Raw genomic sequence first — 13011 nt, forward strand, 5'->3', positions numbered from 1 at the left:
GTTAGCTAATGGTAGCTAATGTTGGCTAATGGTTTGCTAATGGTTTGCTAAGGTTGGCTAATGTTTGCTAATGGTAGCTAATGTTTGATGATGGTTTGCTAAGGTTAGTTAATGGTAGCTAATGATAGCTAATGGTTTGCTAAGGTTAGCTAATGATAGCTAATGGTTTGCTAAGGTTAGCTAATGGTAGCTAATGTTGGCTAATGGTTTGCTAATGGTTTGCTAAGGTTGGCTAATGTTTGCTAATGGTAGCTAATGTTTGATGATGGTTTGTTAAGGTTAGTTAATGGTAGCTAATGATAGCTAATGGTTTGCTAAGGTTCGCTAATGGTAGCTAATGTTGGCTAATGTTTTGCTAATGGTAGTTAATGGTATCGTTCTGCTGTTCATCTTGTGTGAAAGTCAGGCATCATATCAGGCTGGGCAGCCCAGATAAAATCAGGGGTCGTGAGGTTTTAGAAATCAGGGTGGACCTGGGCCAAATGGGCTCATGCAAAACCTCTGAACCCAGGTTTGAACCCGGGCCGGGCCATGCATAAACACCTGTAGTGTCAGTGCCCCCATGGACCCATTGGTTCCAACACTGGAGCACTGTGACCACCCAGCCCAAGGCAGACCCACAACATGACCCACATACCACACCAACTTTATTTATAAAGCACTTAAACAACCATAGGACCAAAGTGCTGTACAGTCACAGTCAATAAAACATACACAACAGTACATAATAAAAGAATAAAACTATACAATAAAACAAACACTTAAAACAAGTTAAAATCATCTCAAAACAAACTAAAAGTCAACATGATGGTGCCAAAAGCCAAAGAGGAGAGATGGTTTTAAGTAACGTTTCCTGTCACATGTCTGCAGACCTTCACCTCCTCACTGGTCTTCATGTGGACCAAACTGCATCCAGATCAAATCACTCCCTCTGCACACTGATTCAGTCAGCAGCTAAAGTAAAAATAAAATCAAGTCAAAAACCAGCAGCAGAGTTTTGTCCCAAGTTATGAACAGCTGTGGAGGAACAGATGTCGTCTGTTTTCCTTTTCCCCTCCTGGAGACGATTACTGTTGGATCCTCCGAGGTATCAGGCAGACCTTAAACTGAGGGAGAGAGATGAAACAAAAGTAAATGAAAGCTCAAAGCTGAGCGTGTCGAGGGAGAAGAAAAGTCCTTAGAAGAGAAGAAAACGTGCAGGAAAAGTAATGAAAAACTCTTCTTTATCAAGTTAGAATAAAAAAAAAACCAACAAGCTGGGATTTGGTGAATGAGCCACAAGGTTTTCTAATTTATAGCAAAGGTTTAAGTTTTAATAAAGGAAAACTGGAAACTGCTGTGGAGCTCTGAAGTCCCCAGACTCTCTTAAAACAGTTTCTAAGAATATACATCTTTTAAAGCTCACATCAAACTATTTATCATTTATTAGACCCTGGTGCTGCTTTATTAAACCCAGCCTCCTTAAGATAACTGTTAGAGATATAATTACTGTTTTTAAAAAGACAAAATAGACCTCAGGAATCAGTTTATTTCACTTAGTTTAGTGGGTAAAAATGTAATCTTAAATCTTAAATGTAATTTCATTGTGCGCCGTACAATGACACGGCATCACCAATCAATCATCAATCAAAAAAGTAAGCCTTAGCTAGTTTAGCTTAGCTTAAAGGCTAAAAACAAGCAGTAAGTTGTAGCTTTGCAAAATGTATTAATATTCAGTTACAAACCTTCAGCTCTAATTAATGTTACTTTAAAGTAATATTCTCATAAATTGTCATTATATAATAATAAACCTCATGAGAAGCTTTTGGCTAGCGTGAAATTAGCAGGAAGCTAACGTCATGCTAGCAGCTTTTAAAACAAGCTCCTTCAGAGTATTTATCTGTAACATTTTCACTTATAAAATGTTACATCAACCTCAAATTATTGTTCATTTACTGGTAAAAATGAAATTACAACTTTTTGTTTTTTCCCATTGACTTTGAATGGGTACATTTTTTGGACGGCTTCTCCTTCCACAATTTTTATGCTACTTAAACCATTCATATAACAAAATGTTAAGCTCCTTCAGGACATGCCGGATATGATTTTTGGTATCTTAAATTTTTATAGTTTTTTAGCTATTTCAATTTTTAAGCAGTTTTTTTCCCATTGACTTTGAATGGGTACATTTTTTGGACGGCTTCTCCTTCCACAATTTTTATGCTACTTAAACCATTCATATAACAAAATGTTCAGCTCATTCAGGACATGCCGGATATGATTTTTGGTATCTTAAATTTTTATAGTTTTTTAGCAATTTCAATTTTTACAATTTTGATGATGATGATGCCATCAGTGACATCATCAGTTACATCAGTGACATCATCAGTTACATCAGTGACATCATCAGTGACATCAATTTGTTTCTTAGCTTCAGCTAAAGTTATCAGCAAGAAGCATTCACACTAGCATTTTCGCCAGAAATGCAAATTCTCTAGTTAAAGAGTGTTTTTACTGCTTTAAACATGTTTGGTGATGACAGATTTGTTTGTTTGCCCAGGTATCTGGCGGTGACTCAGTTCAGTCCGATCCATGCCCGGAAGGCCTTCCCCTGCTTCGACGAGCCGGTCTACAAGGCCACGTTCTCCCTGAGCCTCCGCCACGACCTGCAGTACACGTCTCTGTCCAACATGCCCGTGGAGGCCAGCTCGCTGTCGGACGAGGACGGCTGGGTGACGAACCGCTTCGCCCGCACGCCGCGCATGTCCACGTACTACCTGGCCTGGGCCGTCTGCAACTTCACCTACAGGGAGACGGAGACGGACAGCGGTGTCACGGTCAGTCCCACGCATCTTACTGCGCATCCTCACTGCCACAACAATCAGGGCTTCATTTCAAACTCCCGGCTAAAACCACTTCCTGTTTGGACCTTGAATTGTTTGAAACTTAAATARTCTGCAGAGGGTTTCATTTAGTTCTCCTGAACTTAAGATCTAAAAGGATATTTTACTTTTGCAGTCATCAGTGATGGTCACAGTTCTGCTAATCGCGTAACTAGCATCTCATTTAYCGGATTAGCTTTCTTGTTGACTTTGGAAACCGTTAGCGGACCAATTAGCTTCCATCATTTTAGGCTCCACTAAATTTAAGCCCACTAAAACATGCGCAAGTATAATACTTTTTTTATGTTTATGTAATTTATCCTGGATTAAATAAACCTATCCCCWCTTACAAGCAGTGCTGGACGTGTCAGGCACCCTGTGTTAGCATGTAGCATCTTTAAATGCTAAACTTCAAACTAAGGGCATCAAAGAAATAAAATAACATTTAACAATCTTTAAGTGACAAATGGACCAAATAAAATATGATAAAGTTTTTATTTGTTGGACAAACTTCAGTTTTTATAAAAACACAAACCTGATCAAATAAATGCTTTTATTCTGAAAGGGTTAAACTGAAAGTATCAAAAGTTAGAAAGAGCTATAACTCTCGAATTGGCTGATTTACCACAGATGATCCCGCCCACCTTCAGATTAAACCAATAGAAAACTAGTAACAGGTTTGTGTCCGTCCCACTATTCAACTGACGGTCCTCTTAGTGGTTAGCAGTTAGCATTAGCTTCCACTTTTACGGTGTTTTATCTGTTCAGCAGTTTAGCGTTAAGCGGAGCTAAGATTCTTGTTTAGTGGTTTAGTGGTTAATGAAGCTAACTTTGGTTAGTTGTGCCCACCACTGGCAGTCGTCATGAACAAAATGACAATTAAATAACCTTCTTTACTTTAGYGCAGGAGGAGGAGGTGGAGCTTACAGCCCCGCTTTTTGTCCAGTAAACTCATTCAGCTTCAGTCGCTGTGAAAAAACAAGTGTTAACCAGAAAACTCTTAAAGCATCAGAAGCTTGTGTTCTCTGCGTATGAAAAGTTTTATATATTTACAGTTTTTATGTTGCAGACTGACAGGATAAAGAGAGAATATTCAGCTCAGATATATAATGTTTGCACTGAAAACCATTAGTCCTGTCCCAGGAAGAGTGTGACTGAATGAAGACGTAATTCCCCGTGCTACGATGTGTTCTCTTTACAAGTAATAAGATCTTGTTTGCTCAAACATCATGACTCTAAGTGAAACGTTCTGTTAAGTGAAAAGCATTAAAGATGTGAAAACAGTTCAGTCCTGTAAAGTCCAGCTCTTTGTGACCCGTTTAACAGATCTTTAAAAGATGTTTTATTGTGAAGTCTGAGCTGTAGGTCCAGACAGGACCGGGTTTTACCACTGGATCTCTTTCAGCTTTACGCCAGTTTTGTTTGAGTCATTCGTTGTACCGCTGCCAAAGATCGACGCACACTGCTCCTGATGGAGCTGCATGTTTTCATGTATTTATTAGCTGGGTTTTTCTAACCGTATGTGAGGAGCAGGCATGACAAACATAAGAAAAGACCCACCAAACGATATAAGAAACTGCTTTTTGGGTTTTTCTTTCTAAAGCCCCAGCCTGTGTGCGACTGAACTGCCTCGTTGTACACCAAACACCCCATGTTGTTGATTCTGTGTCTCTTCTTCTTCTGTCATTTTTGACTCTTCTGGGACTCGTGGCTGTCGAGTCTGAGAGGAGAGAGTCTCTGATGAAACCCAGCACTGAGTTCTGTTCTCTCAGCATCGTCTCAAACCYTGTTTCACATCAATCAGTCCTCATCTCAGGGGTTAAAACATGAAATATGAGCCACAGTTGTCATCATCAGACAATAATTGACATAATTAAGCTCTGATTGGGGAATAATGACTACAGATTCCAAGAGAAAACAAGTCAGAAGGAATGAGTTGGCTTTATATTTCTGAGTATATTTTTCTGTACTGGGGTGAAACGCTCCGGCAACTCGTTGACATTTCACAGAATTGTTTTTACATGCAGCATTTAAAAGAGGCCAGCGTTTGACCTCGTGTCTGCGGTGCAACTTAATAACTCTGACCTCTGAATCTTCAGGGAGCAAGCACTTTTACAGATTCAGTTATCAGGTTTTTCATTTCCTGTAATTTTCTCAGCAGCAGCCGGCATTATCTGGTGTTGGAGCACTTCAGAAATAAGACAAAACTTTTTCACAGGTCTTCAGCTAGTGTCTCACTGAGCAGCTAACAGCGTTGGCGTCCAAGATGTATTGAAACAACTGCAAAGATTTTACATTTATTTTTGTTCACTGACCTGGGGAGAGGGTTGTAAAGATCACCTGTCAGCTGTCAATCACTGCTCAGGTTGTTGACCAGTTATACAAGTTATACCAAGGACTTCCTCTTTGGTTAGCTCGATGGTTTGATATCTTTGGTTAGCTCGATGGTTTGATATCTTTGGTTAGCTCGATGGTTTGATATCTTTGGTTAGCTCGATGGTTTGATCTCTTTGGTTAGCTCGATGGTTTGATCTCTTTGGTTAGCTCGATGGTTTGATCTCTTTGGTTAGGTCGATGGTTTGATCTCTTTGGTTAGCTCGATGGTTTGATTTCTTTGGTTAGCTCGATGGTTTGATCTCTGGTTTGATCTCTTTGGTTAGCTCGATGGTTTTATATCTTTGGCTAGGTCGATGGTTTTATATCTTTGGTTAGGTCGATGGTTTGATCTCTTTGGTTAGGTCGATGGTTTGATCTCTTTGGTTAGGTCGATGGTTTGATCTCTTTGGTTAGGTCGATGGTTTGATCTCTTTGGTTAGGTCGATGGTTTGATCTCTTTGGTTAGCTCGCTGGTTTGATCTCTTTGGTTAGCTCGATGGTTTGATCTCTTTGGTTAGCTCGATGGTTTGATATCTTTGGTTAGCTCGCTGGTTTGATCCCTTTGGTTAGCTCAATGGTTTAATCCCTTTGGTTAGCTCGCTGGTTTGATCTCTTTGGTAAACTCGATGGTTTGATCCCAACAAGATCAACACAATTGTGTTGCTAAAAAAAAACGACACACTCCTGACTCTCACATGATTAGATTCTTGTTTCTGAACTTGTGGCTCTGAGCTCTGAACATGATCAGGACTTGGATTACCTCCAGTCTGAACTCTTAAAGGTCTGTACGTAAAGAGATCCATTAAACATACACAGATGCGATAATTAAGTCGGAAACATTCGTTATCTCAAGGTGACACTGTAATTAAGATGTGAACTGAAGATAGTGCRGTTGTTTCTCTTTAAAAGATAAGAAGTAATTAATTAGCTGCTTTCCAGGTTGATATGGCTTCATTACATCCTTTTTGTCCATCTGGAAGGTGTGATAGGCCTGTTGGGAATCCAAACAAGCAGCTCTGAGACAGATGAAGACCATCAACATCTGCCAAAWACCATTTCATTTAAACTCTCAGGCTCTGATAGAATTTCTTCTTTTTCCGAGTGAAATTATCTTTTTGTGTGTGTCCTTTAGGAAAGAAAACACTGGATTATGAATAGAAAAGAAATTCTAAAGAAATCAAAAAATATCATTTCTCTGAGCATTGCACGGTCTGACCTTCAGGGTGAATCTGCTYCCACTCCTGGGAGAATGTTTTGTTAAAAGTCTTCCTGTAATAATCAGCACCTTCTGGCTGACCTGAACCTCTGAGATCCTCTGGAACCAGTTTTTCCCTCGCACACCTGGACCAGATCTGGGTCACTGTCCYTCCAGAACCAAACAACCCGGGTCAGGCCACGTACTGAGGTGTTTTCTGCTCCTTCCCGGGCRTCACGCTGCCTGCTGGTGTCTGCTGTGATCCTGATTTAAAAGTCAAATCAGTCAGCTGTTAGTTTCACCTGTTCTCATCCACCTCCAGCAGGAAGTCGTCCAAGTCCTCGTACGGGGACGCATATGTCCATAACCTTGTTTCTCCTCCTCCCTCCTTTCCTCCTCTCCTCCCATCATCTCTCCATCAGTGTAATTACAGCTCATCCATCTCGTCTGCCAGCAGCTCAAGGACAGCTCTCCAACACACACGCAGCGCTCGTCTCCTTGTTACTGAATTATAATTTAGGCGCGTTGCCGTTTTTAATGACAAATCATATCTGGGTCATTTGTACCCATCACCAGCCTCAAACGCTCTCACGGGGAGTTTGTGTGGAGAATTTTGGGGCGGATTCAGTCGGGCTTAACTCGTCCTGGTAATGAGCAGATTAATCTTTATTTTTGTTCTTTCTATTATTGCCCACAAAACCAAAAATCCATTATTTCACATTCGTCACAGACCAYCAGCAGGAAGCAGCAGCAGCAGGGTCTGAGGGAGGCTGCTCTGCTGCAGTTCCTGGCTGAAGCTCCAGGTTGGACCACTGTCCTGGAGAAGGACCACCTGGATGGGTTCAGGCTCCCGGGAGAGACTCAGAACCACAGGGGCTGGAAGGAAAGCAGCCCCCCCAGCTGTKAAACATGAGCAGATGTGTGTTATCATCTACATATGTAAACACTCACATCAGAAACTAGAAACCAGTGTCTTTAATTAGGGATGTCCCAAAACAACTTTTTCACTTCCYATACGATACRGATATTGATCCGTTACCAAAACAGTACAAGTCACACACTTTTACCTGTTTTGTAATGTAAAATCTTAGAAAAGTCTTGATCAGGTTGAAAAACTGACCCATTTATTTTTAACCAATGGATCACATACATTTTAAACTGAAGAACATTCTACAATTTAATAAATAAAATAAATTATAATACCCTGAAAAAATAACATAATAAAAACAAAATGTACTTTTAAAGTGTAAAATAATTCAAAATCACTCTAGTTATTTTTTTTTTACCATCTGTCAGCCTTGTGCTGCTTTATGGTGGGAATAACTGAAGGTGGGGACAAAACAAAACCCCACATTACTGTCTGTTCAAAGTTAAGAGTCCACAGCTACAATTTTACTGACTGTAACCAAAACCACATGATCATTATAGATAGATAGATCTTAATTTGGCATTTGTGCATATACTAGCAGTTTATACACAATGGAATTCTTGTGTGGGCATCTCTCCTAGTCACAGTATAGATGACAGAACAGTGATGATATAAAAAATATTATAAGGTCTAAGAAAACAGTATAAGAACAATAAAAAAGATAAATTTCAGCACAGCAGATGGTGTGGCACAATAGCAGCACAACAGTACAATCAGTTTGTCAAATGTAGGACCTGTATGCAACTTAGCAGCATTTCACGTTTCTTAGGGATGAATGAATAAATTCATTGCACTTAATCTTCACTAAAACAAGTGTAAATACATTAAACATCACTCTACAAACAAGAGCAAAAATAAATATTAAGAATCAGTCAGTTAATTATTAATACCTTCTACAGTCTGAGCGTCATGTGGAGWTTAGCCTCTCACTCCTGCAGGGAGCAGTTTTTATCACTGCTCTCGTCATGTCGCTCATATTCCAAAACAAAATCTGTGCTCTCCCTTTCTTCTGTCCATCAATCCCAGAGATAATCCACGGGCAACATTCTGCTGATGTCAAAACCGTAAAAAGCGTGCTGTCCTCGCTTCTGCCCGCTAGAACCACCGGAGTGAGAGGAGGTTCTGCTCGGTTTGACACTTTTGGACCGAGGCTGAACCGAGCCGAACCACAAAGCTGCTGCCAGGGTGGAGAGTAGTTGTCGCTCCGGTTTAAAACGTTCACGGTTCTGTTCCCCATTGGAAAACTTGTGCATTTCTTCACTTTGCACTTCGCTTCAACTCTATTTCTGATGAAAATAGAAAGTTCTGCCGACATTCTTGCTAACTTGTTAGCGCAGCATGTTGTTGTGATCACTTGAGCTCTGCATGCTGGATCCAAGCGCTGCTGGATAGAAACACTGGAGCGGAGTCAGTGAACTGCTGGATTGAACTGCTAATATTGGAGAGCTTATATCGGACATTTTTTATGCAGGCTGATAAAATCCGATACTCATTTTTTGGCTGATATCGGACCGATATCAATATCGGATCGGGACACCCCTATCTTTAATCCAAGCCAGGGTGGTCTGGCAGGAGCCCCTCGTGTTGCTTTCTAACACCGTCCTATTTATCATTTTTGCTAACTTTATAAGAACTTTCAGTACCACTTTACAATAAGGCTCCCCTATAGATGGCTTATAAAGAGTTTATAGATAGGTTATTACTGTATTTATTCAAGTATAAGACATAAAATCTAATCCATAAAATCATAAAGTTGGGGGGTAGTATTATACTCGGATAAATATTTTTACTTATGTATTTTAACTGAAATATCAGCTTTATTCACAAAATGCCTGAGTCTGGAAATGAGACCGAGTCGTAAAAAGCAGTTGAAACGAGCTCACCTCTGACACTCCTCTGTTCTTCAGAGTGAGATAATAACAGATCCAGGCAGGAGACATGATGTGAAAAAAGTGGGGAAAAGTATTCCTACAACTTAGTAACAATAACAAACTAATGACATTAGTGTGTGACCGGGCCGCTCCTCGAACAACAACAAACACATGTTCGTCTGTAATGGCTGCCGTCTACCAGTGTTCTGAAAAAGTTTGTATCCCTGAAAAAAAGTTTCCCCACCAGAGGGGGCGCTCGCAAGTAGGAAGTAATCTGCTTTTCCCCCACAAGATGGTCCAAATCTCATGTGAAGTCTCTGACTTTTGTGTTGGCGCCTCCTGGTGGACTATGTGTAAAATGCCAGAATTCATATGATGCTGCTACAGCTGATATATATTTGTTGTCAAAATTTGATAATTCATCTGTAAACACTTTATAAATCATTAATAAATGTTTATTTTGCAACAATTAAGTACGATAAAGATGAAACTGTCCAGTTTCTTACCAAATAATGAGACAAATCTGTTCACATATTACATCTAAAGCTGCTTATTAAACATTTCAGATTAGGTTTCTACATTGTAAGCACAATAACAATAAGAAACACATCTTTTAACATATTAATATTGTACTGCATTACTGCATTATAAATATTCAAAACTGTCAAAGGGAGACTTATCATAGTGTAATACAGTACACTATTTATTAATGACAAACATTTATAAATGCCAAAAGTTAGTTTTTAATGTGAAAAATCATCATTTTTAAAACTTCTTGTTGATAATCATTAATTGAAATTATTGTTCAAACATGTAAAAAACTAAAAAAAGTCATGTTAACATATATCAAATAATCCAACCCAATCTAAAATATTTTACAGTTTTATACTGTACAATAAGGATCCCTTTAATATATGTGGATATTTAAAATACAGTACATTATTAATGTTAAAATGTGTTTCCTAATCATTATTGTGTTTACAAGGAAATAAACTAGTCTGAAKTGTTTAATACACAAACAGATTTGGCTCAGTATTTGGAAAGAAACCAGACAGTTTAGTCTCTTTTTTTTAAAGCTTAATTAATGCATAATAAACACTTATTAATAATTTATAAAGTGTTTACAGATGAATTAATAACCTATCTATAAACTCTTTAAAAGCCATCTATAAGGGGAGCCTTATTGTAAAGTGGTACTGAACTTTCTGTAACTTTACATCAGAAGGGTTATTTTTACCTGCTTGTCTCTGTAGGACTGATGGTTTTGTCTCAGACCRCCCTCAGAGTGCAGCGTGTACTCACCCACACCTTACCTCACATCTGGCTTTACACAGTTAGCTCTGCACATTACGACTGCAGCGTTTTACACAGCTTCACGTTTGCTTTTGAAGTCGTGAGTTCGGCGCAGCGACGGGAGGATCTTTCTGCTCTGCCAGCTCTAACGTTGACGATCCTGACTGGAATTTCAGCTTTTTACTCTCTAATTTCCACCCAGACTCAGTCGAGGTGACATTTCTTCCTCTTGTTCAGAAATAATCACACAATTTACATCAGGAGCTGAGCTGAGCTGTCAGGGCTCGGCTTTCTCTCCAATTTTCACGTTTTATTAGGCAGAAGTAAAAATGTCACATTTTTGTTTGTCGCAGCCCCCTCCTCTGTATTTCACAGCCCCCCCAGGTGTCTTTTAGGCCACAGTTGTTCATTTCGACCTCACAGTTGTGGACCTGTTACAGACTGAATTGGGGAATGTTTTTCTAAAGAGAGAAATTTCTAAAAACCGGCCTGAGGGGGGTAAAGTGAAAATGGCAGGCGAGGCCWACACTCGACGGTTGTTAGAAGTGTGAGAGTCTCTGCTCTGTGCAGGATCCCAGAGGATGTTTTTGTCTTCAGAGGCCGGTTGGACCTGCAGCGCAGCTGGATGCCGCAGAAATGGAAAAGGTTGAGAAACAGTTTCTGCTGGTAAACAGGTTGGTTTTAAATCTGTTTCTGCACAAAAACATCCTGAGACGCATTTAACCAACCAATTACTAACTGAAATTAAATATTGTTGCAGAGATATAAAAAAATATATACTGATGTTAGAAGAAAAGTGGGTTTGGTGTGGTTCTGACAGAACTGAATCAGTTTGTTTTCATCCCAACAATGAAAATAACTAGTTATACTCCACTCTCAGTTGAAGTTAGTGTAGCAGATTAAATGAGATCAAAACCAAACTAAGAWTGATAGCTGATGTGTTAGTAAAATATTTTTAGTGATTGTATCAAAAAACCCTGAATCAGAATCAAGTTATTGTGATTAAGGGGCAACGTAATGTTCTGAACCTGTAGAACTGGAGGCGGAGTCATGATTAAGGGGCGGGGTCATTTGTAAAGTGTGAAGTCATTTTTAGAGGCGGAGTCTGTTAGACGTGGTGTTACACGGAGCCATGATTGGTGGTCGGAGTGTATTAAGTGGTTACGGAGCAGAGTGGTGTAGGGGGCGGAGTCTTAAGAAGCTGCAACTAATGGGCTGAGTTTGTAGAGTCATTGTTGGGGGCGGAGTCGAGATTAAGGGGTGGAGTCGTATGTAGCTGTTTAAAGAAAATTAAGTGGGTGGAGTTATAAGTGGGTGGGGTTGGGGTGGGGTCAGTGGCATAAAGTGGAGGAGTCCTAAGGAGTCACAATGAATAGGACAAATCTGTAGTGCCAATGATAGGGGGCGGAGTCATGATTAAGGGGTGGAGTCGTTTTTAGTTGGTTTATTGCTAATTCTATTGGGGCTGAGTTTGTGGGTGTGGAGTTGCATGGAGCTGTATTTGGGGGCGGAGTTTTTGGGTGTGGAGTTATATGGAGCTGTATTTTGGGGCGGAGTCACGTGAAGTTGTTAGGGAGCGTACTGAGGATATGGGTGGAGTTTGTGTTCGAGGTGAAATCCATGACTGTGTCCAAAACAGGAGGCTGGTCCTTCAAAGGACCCTGTCGAGGTAGACCGGGAAGACCAGAAACAGGTGGACGTGAATTTGGACGGTCTAGCCTCCCGTCCTTATCCCGGCGTACATCATGTCGCTTAGCAACTGTGATGACGCTAAACAGAAGCAAAATTAGAAAAATATCAATATATTAGCATTATTAATGTCACAAAACAATAAAATTTACTTAAAGGTAATATTTGAAGAACTAATGGACCTGCTGTAGGTTCATGTTTATTTCGCGGGTTTTTTTCTGACAAAAAAAGGTATTTAAAAACACGTCTATACAAATGACAAAAGTATTAACAACACAACTGCTTYGAAATTGTAATTTTATATCGCCTTATGTTATATAAAACGTATTCTTTTCTCTCACTTCGTCCGCCATTACAAGCATAAAAAAATCTRTGAGCCTCAATGCATTATGGGATATGGTGGGCTGGGAAGGATCCATCAGACCAGTCCTATTATTCAGGCCAAAGGAAGGACGCATTCGTCGGTTGCATCGGAGGAGTCTTCGGTTTTGTACGGCCTTCGTCGTGGCGCCGACATATTTGGCTGATGAATTCGGCCTTCGGAGGATCCGGCCCACTGTTTTGGACACAGCCAAAGAGTTGTGGTTTAGGGCAGAGTTATATGGAGCTGTATTTTGGGGCGGAGTTATATGGAGCTGTATTTTGGGGCGGAGTTATATGGAGCTGTATTTTGGGGCGGAGTTATATGGAGCTGTATTTTGGGGCGGAGTTATGGAGCTGTATTTTGGGGCTGAGTTATGGAGCTGTATTTTGGGGTGGAGTTATATGGAGCTGTATTTTGGGGCGGAGTCATGAGGT

General features: G+C 40.1%; 1 protein-coding gene across 1 annotated transcript in view; it reads left to right on the plus strand.

Annotated features, from left to right (window-relative positions):
• Window positions 1-13011, plus strand: part of LOC106526106 (thyrotropin-releasing hormone-degrading ectoenzyme) — a gene marked incomplete in the record, with an annotated part of 168985 nt that overhangs the window by 24335 nt on the left and 131639 nt on the right. Inside the window, 1 exon segment of the mRNA XM_014020594.1 lies at window positions 2540-2816. Coding sequence (XP_013876048.1) covers window positions 2540-2816 — 277 coding nt within the window.

The sequence above is a fragment of the Austrofundulus limnaeus genome, unplaced genomic scaffold, assembly GCF_001266775.1.
Source record: "Austrofundulus limnaeus strain Quisiro unplaced genomic scaffold, Austrofundulus_limnaeus-1.0 Scaffold259, whole genome shotgun sequence".
NCBI classification, from domain to species: domain Eukaryota; kingdom Metazoa; phylum Chordata; class Actinopteri; order Cyprinodontiformes; family Rivulidae; genus Austrofundulus; species Austrofundulus limnaeus.